The sequence below is a fragment of the Watersipora subatra genome, chromosome 10 (genome assembly GCF_963576615.1).
Source record: "Watersipora subatra chromosome 10, tzWatSuba1.1, whole genome shotgun sequence".
Classification (NCBI taxonomy): Eukaryota; Metazoa; Bryozoa; class Gymnolaemata; order Cheilostomatida; family Watersiporidae; genus Watersipora; species Watersipora subatra.
Genome location: NC_088717.1, coordinates 15,375,296 through 15,388,853, shown reverse-complemented (window position 1 = coordinate 15,388,853; position 13,558 = coordinate 15,375,296). Strand labels below are relative to the sequence as shown.

General features: G+C 35.8%; 1 protein-coding gene across 1 annotated transcript in view; it reads right to left on the bottom strand.

Annotated features, from left to right (window-relative positions):
* LOC137406567 (26S proteasome non-ATPase regulatory subunit 1-like) overlaps nt 1-13,558 on the bottom strand; it is an 80,662-nt gene that overhangs the window by 53,019 nt on the left and 14,085 nt on the right. Inside the window, exons 7-12 of the mRNA XM_068093160.1 lie at nt 7,909-8,052; nt 7,524-7,691; nt 6,100-6,237; nt 5,733-5,821; nt 4,914-5,050; nt 1,589-1,704 (exon numbers count right to left, since the gene is read on the bottom strand). Coding sequence (XP_067949261.1) covers nt 1,589-1,704; nt 4,914-5,050; nt 5,733-5,821; nt 6,100-6,237; nt 7,524-7,691; nt 7,909-8,052 — 792 coding nt within the window. The remainder of the gene's footprint in view (nt 1-1,588; nt 1,705-4,913; nt 5,051-5,732; nt 5,822-6,099; nt 6,238-7,523; nt 7,692-7,908; nt 8,053-13,558) is intronic.

Sequence of the window (13,558 nt, the reverse complement as noted above, 5' to 3'; positions counted from 1 at the left end):
TTACAGGTTTATAATCATTTTAGATAAACACTTGGTTTCAGATTTAATCAGAACCATGACGAAGTAGCAATTTATAAAAAGCTGCGTTGATATTAGGATAGCAAATTTACTGATGAAAATGAGGTAGGGTAATCTAACATTTTTCATTTGTGTCCCCAAAACAAGCAATAATAACATCCTATTCAGTAGCTGGGACCAACTTCGATTGAAAGCAGCACCAAGAATCACAAATCCTAAAGTTACCCGAAACAATTTTTTACAAACATTAAACCTATGTCGGTCCTAATTTAAAGACAATGGTGAGCAGTCCCGCACTCATTGGTGTCAAGTTTTATTCTATATTATGTTGGTCATCACATCTCAGCTTAGTGAAATATACATGGCTGTTTTGATTGAAAGTTTGTCTCAAGACTGTAACAGTGTAACGTGAATTTACTATTTTATGTTCAAAAATATTTGTACGCTGTCCACAAAAATCAATTTTTATAAATTACCGTACTTTTTGGACTATTAACCACACCCTTATAGAAGCCTCATCTGCTTTATTTTCAAAAAAACGATAATAAAACAATACATAGGCCACACCTTTGTATAGGCTGCAGAACTCAGGACGGTGCTTTTTAATGCGGCAGCAACTTTGCTGTTTAAAGCGGAATAGTGCCGTTAGGCATTGTTTCATTTTTTCTTTCACCGTTAGAGGCGCACTAACCAGAGATCCCGGTTAATGCGCCCTAGCAGTGAAAGAAAAAACCACAGAATAGTCGCACCCTTATAAAAGCCACATGACTCAAAACATCAGAAAAAAGTAGCGGCTAATAGTCCGAAAAACACGGTACACTTTTATCAAAGTAAAATATTTTAAACATCCCGTCTATCTTAATAAACGAGCAGTCTTGTTACTTACAATACATGATGCAAATATATGACATGTTTACTTGAGAGCACTGTAGATTACTAGATGCCCTGGAGCAGCTGTTAATATATTGTCATATAGCTACAATTACATAACAGCTCGTTTGAGCTTCTCGTAGTTCAACAGCGTATCAACTATTCAGACTTTATAAAATGTATTAAATATTGTTACTATTCACAATATTCAATACAGACTATTCCACAGACTATTCATTACAGCTTTACATGAAATACTCTTTAAAACTTATTTGTTTATACAACAGGAAGTAAATTTGATTAACAACTTCAAATTTTTTAATAAAAGGTCCCTGCAAAAAATGTTTTGTTCAATATGCTACCAGCAAAGGTTGAACAGCAGTATACTAATACTTTTTTATATTAATGCTGCAGCGATAACCCAAATTGATCACTTTTTTGACACGGCTAAAGTTAACCGTTCATAAACATTGGTAGGGTAGTTGAGGCGGAGCTACGACGTGATAACTCCAAATTCGCAATAAACAGCCTGTGCACTAATTTCATAAAACACTTCCAAGCGCATAACGATTGCTCTTCACCGATAAGTCGATGTAAAAGATATACAAATGTGAGTGCATAAATGAAAATGAATGGACACGCCAATCCGAAATGAGAAAATAGAAAAAATATACTTGAATAAGTAGGTTTACAAACATACTTCATCTGTTGCATCTTTGAGTTGGTTGAGTAGATACTCCATAATATTTGCTCCATGGTTAGTGTGTATGAGACCGAGAGCGTATAGGCCACCACCCTCACTGTACGGAGAGCCACCTAAAAGCGAAGGAGAGCATTTACTACCCAACATGAAGAATACAAACTATTGAGTAATATGTATTATTTCTTTTGAACACTGTAAGATTTAATAAAAGAACAAAAGATTTAATAAAGAGACAAAAAGGAAGCAGTGGCACAACTACTATTGAAGAAACGCTCTCTGACTGACACAACTACTATTGAAGAAACGCTCTCTGACTGACACAACTACTATTGAAGAAACGCTCTCTGACTGACACAACTACTATTGAAGAAACGCTCTCTGACTGACACAACTACTATTGAAGAAACGCTCTCTGACTGACACAACTACTATTGAAGAAACGCTCTCTGACTGACACAACTACTATTGAAGAAACGCTCTCTGACTGACACAACTACTATTGAAGAAACGCTCTCTGACTGACACAACTACTATTGAAGAAACGCTCTCTGACTGACACAACTACTATTGAAGAAACGCTCTCTGACTGACACAACTACTATTGAAGAAACGCTCTCTGACTGACACAACTACTATTGAAGAAACGCTCTCTGACTGACACAACTACTATTGAAGAAACGCTCTCTGACTGACACAACTACTATTGAAGAAACGCTCTCTGACTGACACAACTACTATTGAAGAAACGCTCTCTGACTGACACAACTACTATTGAAGAAACGCTCTCTGACTGACACAACTACTATTGAAGAAACGCTCTCTGACTGACACAACTACTATTGAAGAAACGCTCTCTGACTGACACAACTACTATTGAAGAAACGCTCTCTGACTGACACAACTACTATTGAAGAAACGCTCTCTGACTGACACAACTACTATTGAAGAAACGCTCTCTGACTGACACAACTACTATTGAAGAAACGCTCTCTGACTGACACAACTACTATTGAAGAAACGCTCTCTGACTGACACAACTACTATTGAAGAAACGCTCTCTGACTGACACAACTACTATTGAAGAAACGCTCTCTGACTGACACAACTACTATTGAAGAAACGCTCTCTGACTGACACAACTACTATTGAAGAAACGCTCTCTGACTGACACAACTACTATTGAAGAAACGCTCTCTGACTGACACAACTACTATTGAAGAAACGCTCTCTGACTGACACAACTACTATTGAAGAAACGCTCTCTGACTGACACAACTACTATTGAAGAAACGCTCTCTGACTGACACAACTACTATTGAAGAAACGCTCTCTGACTGACACAACTACTATTGAAGAAACGCTCTCTGACTGACACAACTACTATTGAAGAAACGCTCTCTGACTGACACAACTACTATTGAAGAAACGCTCTCTGACTGACACAACTACTATTGAAGAAACGCTCTCTGACTGACACAACTACTATTGAAGAAACGCTCTCTGACTGACACAACTACTATTGAAGAAACGCTCTCTGACTGACACAACTACTATTGAAGAAACGCTCTCTGACTGACACAACTACTATTGAAGAAACGCTCTCTGACTGACACAACTACTATTGAAGAAACGCTCTCTGACTGACACAACTACTATTGAAGAAACGCTCTCTGACTGACACAACTACTATTGAAGAAACGCTCTCTGACTGACACAACTACTATTGAAGAAACGCTCTCTGACTGACACAACTACTATTGAAGAAACGCTCTCTGACTGACACAACTACTATTGAAGAAACGCTCTCTGACTGACACAACTACTATTGAAGAAACGCTCTCTGACTGACACAACTACTATTGAAGAAACGCTCTCTGACTGACACAACTACTATTGAAGAAACGCTCTCTGACTGACACAACTACTATTGAAGAAACGCTCTCTGACTGACACAAGTACAGAATTAAAGAAGCGGCACCCGGCCATTGAGCAACACCACCAAAGCAGCCACACCGAAAATCAAAGCATTAGCGTTGCTTCAGGTAATTCCTGTCCTGTTGTTGTTTATTTTGTTCCAGTCTGAATCATGATTAAAGGACATTTCACCCTTGGGTTACGACGTCCCTGTTTTATGATTTTTTGCCTTATGATGTAGAACACTATGTTTTTTCTACCCCTTTATATGGCATTGTTTTCACTATACGAGACTATCAATAAAAATGGCTCTTGAAATCCAAATTTGGCAGTTTTGTGTTGAATACGTCATAATAATGAAGATGTCGATATGCTATTTGCCGAAATACCTCCCACAACGCCTGAAAGAGAGACAATATTTGCTCTCCCCTCTCTCCCCTCCCCTCTCTCTACTCTCCCCCTCTCTACTCTCTCCCTCTACTCTCTCCCCTCCCCGCTCTCCAATTTCTCTCCCTCCCTCAGTTCAGCATTATTCGTAATAAGATAGTAAAAACAAAACCGAAAACGGGTAATAAAGATTAAGACGATAACAAAATTAAAGTTTGGTTCAGCTAAAAAAGACATACTAAAACTTAGCTTCAAGTGTGTGTTTAGTAAGCTAAATTCATTGAAGTTAAATTCTAAGTTTATATTACACGTCTGTCTCCAAGGTAGAGCTCCATATGGTACGTACTGCACATAGTAATGTTACATTTTATTGCGGGTCATAACCACTAAATCTACTAAAATTACTGTATGTAACTATAGTTACTAAGGTTAGTATACTATTTTGTTACTAATTTCTAATATTTATATGAAATTTTCTACCAGGGGTGTTTGCATTAGATAATAACTATGGATTTCTATACCACTCTATACTACATTTTCGCCTTACGATGCCAACACCGGAATGAAGCAATGTCGTATAGCAAGGTCCACCGTTCTGCATTCAAGGAAAATACGTTGTTCAGTAAAATGCGAACTTAGTCACACCTCGGCAACCAAAATGGGGCATGATAGATTTGGCGGATTGCAAATTTGTACACTCGAATTACTTCGAAGTACAACCGAAGATTTTTTTCAACCAACAATTCTGAATTCACAAGCTCTCGTTTGGTTGTGATGTGTCCATTCACACAACTCGGCGCATGATAAGTCAAATTGATGAAAATGCTTGTTAAGGGACTTAACAATAACAGCTTCATGAAAAAGGATAGTGTAACGGCTGTACAATAAGTTGAGTGAAACTAAGGGAGCACAACTCTCAAATTCAAATGCTTGCAAATGAAAGGTATAGTTTTTTTTATAATAGGCACAGTATATACAGTGAAAATCTAAGTATATGGAAAGAGCGGCTACCAAAACCCACCGGTACTATCTCTTGGCAGATACTGAGCCATAAGGCTTAGGGCATCATTTTCATGCCCTTTGTGTACAACTCCAAGGGAGGCTGTAGCTGTAAATTTGGCCCAATTGGTCGATTTGGCCAGCCACTCCAGATTGTCCCTGTGTTTTAAAATACCTTTAGCCAAACAACAATCATAAAGACAAACATGAGTAAATACACTCTAGAATCTCTGTCCATTAATACTTATGCAAGGTAAAGAAGCAAATATCCAAATATCCATTTGCCACACAATTATGATATAAATAGTCAATGTTCACTAAACAGTGTAAAGCATTGTCAGCAAACTTATAGTACTAGGCCAAGTACTAATTAAGTACTGGGACACGTACTAAGTAAGCACTGGGTCAAGTACTACGTTGGCATCGAAGAAAACCTAGTTAACTAGTCTTGACAATTTCTGAGGAAAGATTGTCATAACGAAGCCGACAGGTGGAGATAACAATGAAACATCAGTACATTTGTACAGAAATGTGTTATTTAGGTTATCAAAATAATACTGGAACTAAAATCCATAGTTCTTTCTCATTTGCCCACATCTAACATTCATTTTCTTATCACTTATAGCATACAAGTTATTCATGAGGTGCCACGCAAACCAACAAAAAACCACCTCAAACAAAAGCAGACGCGTAATCTAGATAGTTTTGGAAATGACCAGCGAAATTAGGCTGCCGCTGCCAGCTGTAGGCATGAAAGAAAATGAGCATCAAACGCTCAGTATACCAGATATATAAAGGGAATATATCGAAGGGAATGTTTAGGAGTAAGATAAGTACAAACCTGAGAAACTGGTCACTGGTTGTACCACAGTGCATGTAGGCATTGGCTATCACAGTAGCTGAATGACACACGGAATTCCGCACAGCATCCTACAACAAGTTACAAAGAGAATATTATAGCAGCGTTCATGAAAAAGCATGGAATACACAACTCGCATAAAATATACTTTTGCTAGGGTGATACGCAAAAATGCGAGTCAGCTAGATATCGGTTCAACTTGGTTCAAGTATACTGGCGTTAAAAGGAGTTGCAAAATTCAGAAGAATTTAAATCATATATAGAAGACGATGCGACCAATTTACTGAATGCCGGTGTTTGCATTGACAAGTTGGCTATAAACTACCATGCCAAAAACCAAAGACCTCACCTTGGTGTTCTTCAGTATGAGCATGTCAGTCTTGTTGTTCTTTATGAGAAACTGTAGGTGTAAGTTGATAGTGTATTCACCGCATAGTATAAGATCCAATTTCTTTAGCACAGACTGAACAGCCTCCTCACTATCCGTCTACGAAAGGAAGCGCATGGAGTATGTTAGTAGCTAGTCAAGTACCAGAGTCAATCGACTGCCTTACCAGATTTTAGAATAGTTGTGCAATTAGTTATTACACCTGACAATCGCTGATGGCGTGCTGAACTGCCAGGGCATTAGTTTAAAGTAAGAACTGCAACAAATTTAGTATTACTAAGCTTTTGAGTTATAGTATAAAAAGTCAGATGATGCAAATGGATAGCAAGACACAACAGGTAACGGATAACAACTACAAGTATGTGTTCGGCAGTTAACTTGCTTGTCAGAATAGTTTGGCATGATAACCAACTACATGTAAAATTTATAAAGATTATTTACCTACGCTCTTCCATCCCAGTAACAAGCTGCTTGCAATTATTTCTGTGAAGGGGGTTCTCAGTGATAGAAATACAGGGATTAGTTAATGTGTTAATGTTGGCTTGACAAAGAGAGGTTATCCACATCACAAGGAATATACGGACTAAAATGACTCTAGTCGATTGAAAATAAATAGAAATTAACTGATGCAAAAAACACGGATGTCACCATCAACTTTCAACTTACCCTGAAAGTAGACACCATAATACAGACCATCTTATAGATATGCTTTATTGGCTTACGCTAGTATTATTATAACTAGCATGCTGGTAGTGACGCGCGTCGTGAGAGATCATAACTACCTACCGTATTTTTCGGATTAATAGCCACTACTTTTTTCAGATGTTTTGAGCCATACGACTTATGCAGAGAGCTGCTATCCTGTGGTTTTTTCTTTCACCGCTAGGGCGTACTAACCAGAATTTTCGGTTAGCACGCCTCTAACGGTGAAAAAAAACAAAACAGTGCCTAACGGTGTGCTGTTCCGTTAGGCACAGCTATGAGTTCTGCGGCCTATACAAAAGGTGCGGCCTATGTATCGTTTTATTATTGGTTTTTTTTAAATAAAGCAGACACGGCTTATATAGGGATGCGGTTAACAGTCCGAAAAGTACGGTATATAATTATTCTTAGATGTGGAAAGATGGCTGAGTGGCGCGGGTGGTAGCTCGCTTGGCTGGAAAGTGGAGTATCTGTTTCTGACTCCCAGACGCCGCGATCTTTTTCCCTCACTCTTAGCGAAGCTTTGACCAGACAGAAGGGCACAGAGCTTATTACAGTAAAGAGCATACATGGAGATTTGAGCCATTATAAACCTTGATATGTGAACATGCCAGATAAAAAAGAGCAGCGCTGTAGAAATAATGAACAAAGTTTCATTAATAAAATATTAAAAAGACACTCACTAGGACTCTGGGCTCAGTCTGACCTGAGTCTGAACCCTCGGTAGCAGCAGTAGAATCGTCTTCTCCTTGGCTACTCTCCGGTATGGGGGAGCTGGCTGATAGAGGGTGATCTCCACCAGTTGATGATGTTAGAGGAATGGGAGCACACGCTCGAATACTCGCTTGCACCTGTCAGTCAACAAAGTGAACAGTGTATCAAGCAGGCATTGTTACAATAGCAAATTGAGTAGTACCAGCTATAGTTAAGTATCACTGAGCATAGAACCTTATTTGTAATAGAACTGCTATCTGTAAAAAGATATGACCGAGTGTATAGCACCTGCTACCATTTACACCAACCATGCAGTGATGAAGTCAGATGGAACTGAGAGTTCAAGGCACGTACCTTGTGTATAAACTTCTGAGTAGCTGAGTCGTAGAGATCAAACCCGATCTGGTAGGCCATGAGCACGCTATCATGGTCACCAGACTTGACCAGTTTCTCCAGAATGTCAGCACAGCTCTGAGCATCATCCAAGAAGATGTAGCACTAAAATTTGAAATAACAAACAAGTTTGCTTAAAGAATGGCTGATGATAAAAAGTGTAGTCAACATATGACATTAATTTGTTCCGATATTTGTTTTTTCATATTCAGGGTAAAAATGATAAAATAATACTTTAAGTAATTACATGGGGCTTTAAAACAAGCGCGTGGTATAAAACTATACAAACAACTAAATACACAAAGTTAACTTACATGTAAAAACTAAATTATTGAAACAATAATCAGTAGAGAGACATTTCTATCGTATCTAAGAAGCACAAAAAAAAATGGCGATAAAGTGAGTGATATAAACACAAAATTTTACTTACTCTGACTTACTTACTAACCTAGCTTACTTAACTAATTTACTTATTCTAATTTTTTTGTTTTATTTTTAATTTCTAACAACTTTCTATTTTTCACTTATATAATAGCAATGTTTCAACAAACGTATGTTGAAAATTACTTCACGTGATAAGCCAACCACCTACACAAATTTCATATCATGTGTCAAAAATTGACATATAGAGGTGATCATAAGTCAAGGTATAACTGGTGAAGACATAATGGCCATTAGATAATAATAACCTCAAAAATTGTGCGTTCGCACTTAATCATAGCACGATGTTTATTTACACGCCCAATGCATAAATATATTTTATAAAAAAATTTTTAAACAATCTATATATATAAATATACTTGTGATTTATATATATATATATTCTTTAGATATATATATAATTTAGATATATATATATATTATATATATTATTATATAGTATTATTTTATATATATATATATATATATCATCCCACGACCAAACACGAGCGAAGCGATTGGTTGTGAGATTTATGATAAATGCATATGTGCACACAACTCCCGAAAAATTATCCGCTAACGGCTGTCACCAAACCTTTGTACCATAATTTCTTCAACAAATTTAACCATTTTTCTGTAGAGTCGTTTCAGTATAATAATGATACAAAACACATATAAACCATTTAAATATGTTACCAAGTCTTTGAAAGGTTACCGCAACATCCTAAAACTAACCCATCTGATCGGATTATATATAAATAGACAGATTAATTTGGCCAAAAATCACGATAAAAACTTGTCAAGCTTTATCTAATCAAAATTAAGACATTTCAACGAAACGCCAAAAGGCTGTGCGAGAAATAGTAGAACTATTAAGTCGTGCGCATTTCACACAAAAAACTGTGCACATTTCACCAGCCTATAGCATTGTCTAATTGCCGAAGGTTTCTGTAATTAACGTAAAAGTACTGAAAAGTTATCGTTTCTTTTTTGCCGATTCTACGAGACTGACATTTTGGACACTTATAACAAGTACTTTGGTATTCCAACCGATGTCCATAGCAGTGAAAGTAAAGGAAATGACGATGATATTTTTCTAACTATTCTTACAATATTTCCTATAAAATTATTACAATATTTAATTGTAAGAATAATTATTCGATTTTATAAGATTTAGTTATAAGAATAATCATTCGAATTTACAAGATCGAAGTATATAGAGACCGATGGTGTGCAATATGTTACTGTTATTATTTTCTAAAGATTTTGTTGATGGTACTACGGCTGTGCTCAATATTGCGGTACTGCCAAGCCATTTTTAATATCCGCAAAATTGAGTAATAGGCCTACATTTTCTTATAGATATACATCTATTTCTATGACAACCAGCTCAAATCTGTTTAGATTTTTAAATCCAGTATAATTCTTTAGATATAAATACAGAAATCTAGAAAAATAACAACTTCTTGATACTGGTTGCTATGACCAATGACATAGCTCCCCAGCTATATATATATATATATATATATATATATATATATATATATATATATATATATATATATATATATATATATATATATATATATATATATATATATACAGTGAAACATGGATAACTCGCCCTTGGATATATCGAACACATGGTTAACTCTAATGGAATTGCTTGGTCCGTTCCCACGCAATGATAAATGGCTTTATATAACTCGACAACGTTAACTCAAACAGTTTTTTGCCGAATTCACAAACGTGGTTTCCGTTCAATTTATTTCAAAGGAGTTTCCACTAGACGCGGAGCTGAGACTACTCTGCTTTCTTAACGAAAGCTCTTTTTATACGCGTATAGTGTACATATAATTTCCCCCGTACCGTATAATGGAACCGAAAAAGAAATCGTATAAAAATTATTAATAGGGTCACTAAGACGTTCGCTTAGTTACGGCCAAGCTATAAACGTTGGAAGGTATTAGCGATAAAAATTTAATAAAGATAGACACAGCATGCAAAATACATATTGTAACAGTGATTATATGCGAATATATAAAGATAAAATGTCACAAATAGGCTCGTGGCTTGGCGTCCGCTACAACAGACATCCGCTATACGATGGCATCCTGCAAGCAAAGAAAAGCGTGGAAAACTTCCGACAAACTTAAAGTACTCGAGGAAATCAAAGCAGGACAAAAGCTATCAGCATTATCAAAAAGAGAAAATCTTCCAAAAAGTACAGTGTCAACATGGATTAAACAAAAAGAAAGAATAAGATCGTTATGTGACCAAAATTCATCAAGGCTAAGAGACCGTTCAACGTGGCACGATGATTTGGATGGTGTATTATTGACTTGGTTTAGACAAGTGCAAAGTGAAGGCGTACCTATAGATGGACCAATTTTGTTAGAAAAGGCTAACAAGTTTTTAAGGACTATAATAACTGTTTAAAATCTATTTCTACAATAAGTCACACTGTTGATCTTTGTCAAAAAAATACCTTGTCACAGACTACACTCGATAAATTTTTTAAATGAAACAACTGATCAAATGTAAAGCATGCTTTTTTTGCATTGGTCATAAATGTTTACTTATGTCCAGTTTTAAAAATTATCAGAGAGAGTAGATATTTTTCTATTGGGCTGAGATTTGTTTGCAGTTTTAGGTGATGTGACTGACAAGACATTTTAAGATTAAAATTGGCAAAATTGATCTCGAATAAAACACTCAGAAGAAAAAATGTCTTCTGAGCGTTCTAACCGCGATTAGGTTTTGCCAATTTTAATCTGAAAAAGTTCTGGCAGTCACATCACCTAAAAAAACACAAATCTCAAGTGTATAAAAATATCTATACTTTCTGATAAATACTTTAAAACTCTACATCAGATGCCCTTTAACTTACAACAAACAACCTATGCTTTAGTTTTATATATACATGTAGTTTGTATATGTATCTACTGATAAATACATTCACTTGTGACTGTGCTCTGATAACTTGAACGCTCTGGATAACTCAAACACTTTCGCTCGGTCCCGTGAAGTTTGAGTTATTCATGTTTCACTGTATATATACATGTATATACATGTATGTATATATATATATATATATATATATATATATATATATATATATACAAAAAACTGTACAAATAAATATTTCCATGCAAATATAGATAATAACATAGCTCAATAAACAAACAAATTATAGACATATACTACGTGACTAGAGCTTGTCAAGCAGATATTAAAAAGAAACACACAAAATTACAAAAAGTTTAAATCAGCTGTTACATGTATGCAGCCCCAGAAAATCCTGAGTTGATTTCCTTGCAATGAAGTAGATGTTTTCACGTAAAGACAGTGTGAAGAAATTAGCAAGCATACTCGATATATGAGCAATAAGAAGAAAGCTAGCAACAAATTTCTTTTTTCTTCTAAGTTTCAAGATACAGTCAAACATGGATAACTCGTCCACGGATAGCTCGAACACATGGTTAATACGAACATTTCCTTTGGTCCGTTCCCACGTAATGATAAATTGCTATAGATAACTCGAACTCAACACTGTTAATTCGAACTGTTTTTTTGCCCAACGGCTACCGAAACGGTTGTTATCGCTTCAGAAAATCACTTTATTCAAAGCCATAGAGGTAAACTTCATCTTTTCGTAATTCATAAGCGTCGTTATTACCACCATCGGCAAAATATTTTTGTCAACGACTTTTCTAAAGGTTTGGTGAAATTTGATTTATACTGCTATACGATGAATAGCACGGGCTAGCCGGGTCACGCGTGCAAGGATTTTCGCCATGCACATACAAAACAAAAATCGCATGTTGTTTTTGTTTTGTATGTGCGTGGCGAAAATCCTTGAGTGCGTGGCGTAACCCAGCTAGCCCGTGATGAATAGTTTTCCGACGTTGATTCCGTGTTGAATCAACGTCGGAATGTTGAATGTTTAAAACGTCTTAAAAATTGTTGTAATTAAACTTTAACGTTGTCTGAGCTACAAAAAACTATTCATCGTTTGACCTAAACACAGAATACGTGTGTACATTCAATAAGTATCTATTAAAAAAACGTGAGTGATATAGAATGTACGTAAAACCTCGTAAAACTTCTAATTGAACTGCCTCGGAGTGTTGCTCTTAACGAATCTCAGGTAAAGTAAGGTAATCTTTGCATAAACTTCAAGAAAAAACGGCAAAATTGATCGTGGGTAAACCCCCAAAAGAAAAAAATGTCTTTTCTTTTGAGCATTTCAACGATCAAGTTTTGCCAATGTCAATCTAAAAAACGTCCTGGCAATAACATCACCTCAAACAATGAACCAATCTCAAGTGATAGAAAAATCTCTATACTTTTTGATAAAAACGTTTTAAACTTTACATTAGAAGCATTTAATTCGAAACAAGCCATTTGTGCTTTTGATTTATATTATAGTTTGTATATGTACATGTATCTACTAATAAATAAGTAAATACATGGACTTGTGACAGTGCTCTGATAACATGAACGCTCTGATAATTCGAACACTTTTGCTCGGTCCCGTGAAGTTCGAGTTATCCATGTTTGACTGTAGTTGGTTAATTGTTGATATTACAGTTGTATTTGGTAGTGTAATATAAATTATGAATAGATATACAAAAGTGAAAAAGTTGTATTTTAGAAGTGTAAGTATAGAAAAATGTTAAGAATATTATGAATGGAAAGTACAGTGAAACTCGGCTAACTCGACCTTCACGGGACCGAGAGAAAGTGTTCGAGTTATCAGAGCGTTCAAGTTATGAGAACACTGTCACAAGTGCATGTATTATTGTATTTATCAGTACATATACAAACTATAGATAAATCAAAAGCATTGATTGCTCGTTGCGAGTAAAGGGGCCTCTCATGTAATGTTTTAACAATTTTTATCAGAAAATATAAATATTTTCTTATTACTTGAGATTTGTTTGTTTGTTTTAGGTAATGTGACTGCCAGGACGTTTTCAGAGTAAAATAGGCAAAACTTGATCGCCGTTAAAACGCTCAGAAAAAAAGACATATTTTTCTTTTGAGTGTTTTAATAAAAAACAATTTTGCCGATTTTTCTTAAAGTTTATCTGAAGGTTACCTCGCTTCTCCCTGCTTCCGAAAAGCAATTCCCAAGTGGATGTTTGGTAAAATTTGAATTTTGCAAACCTTTAAAAAAGTTGTTAAC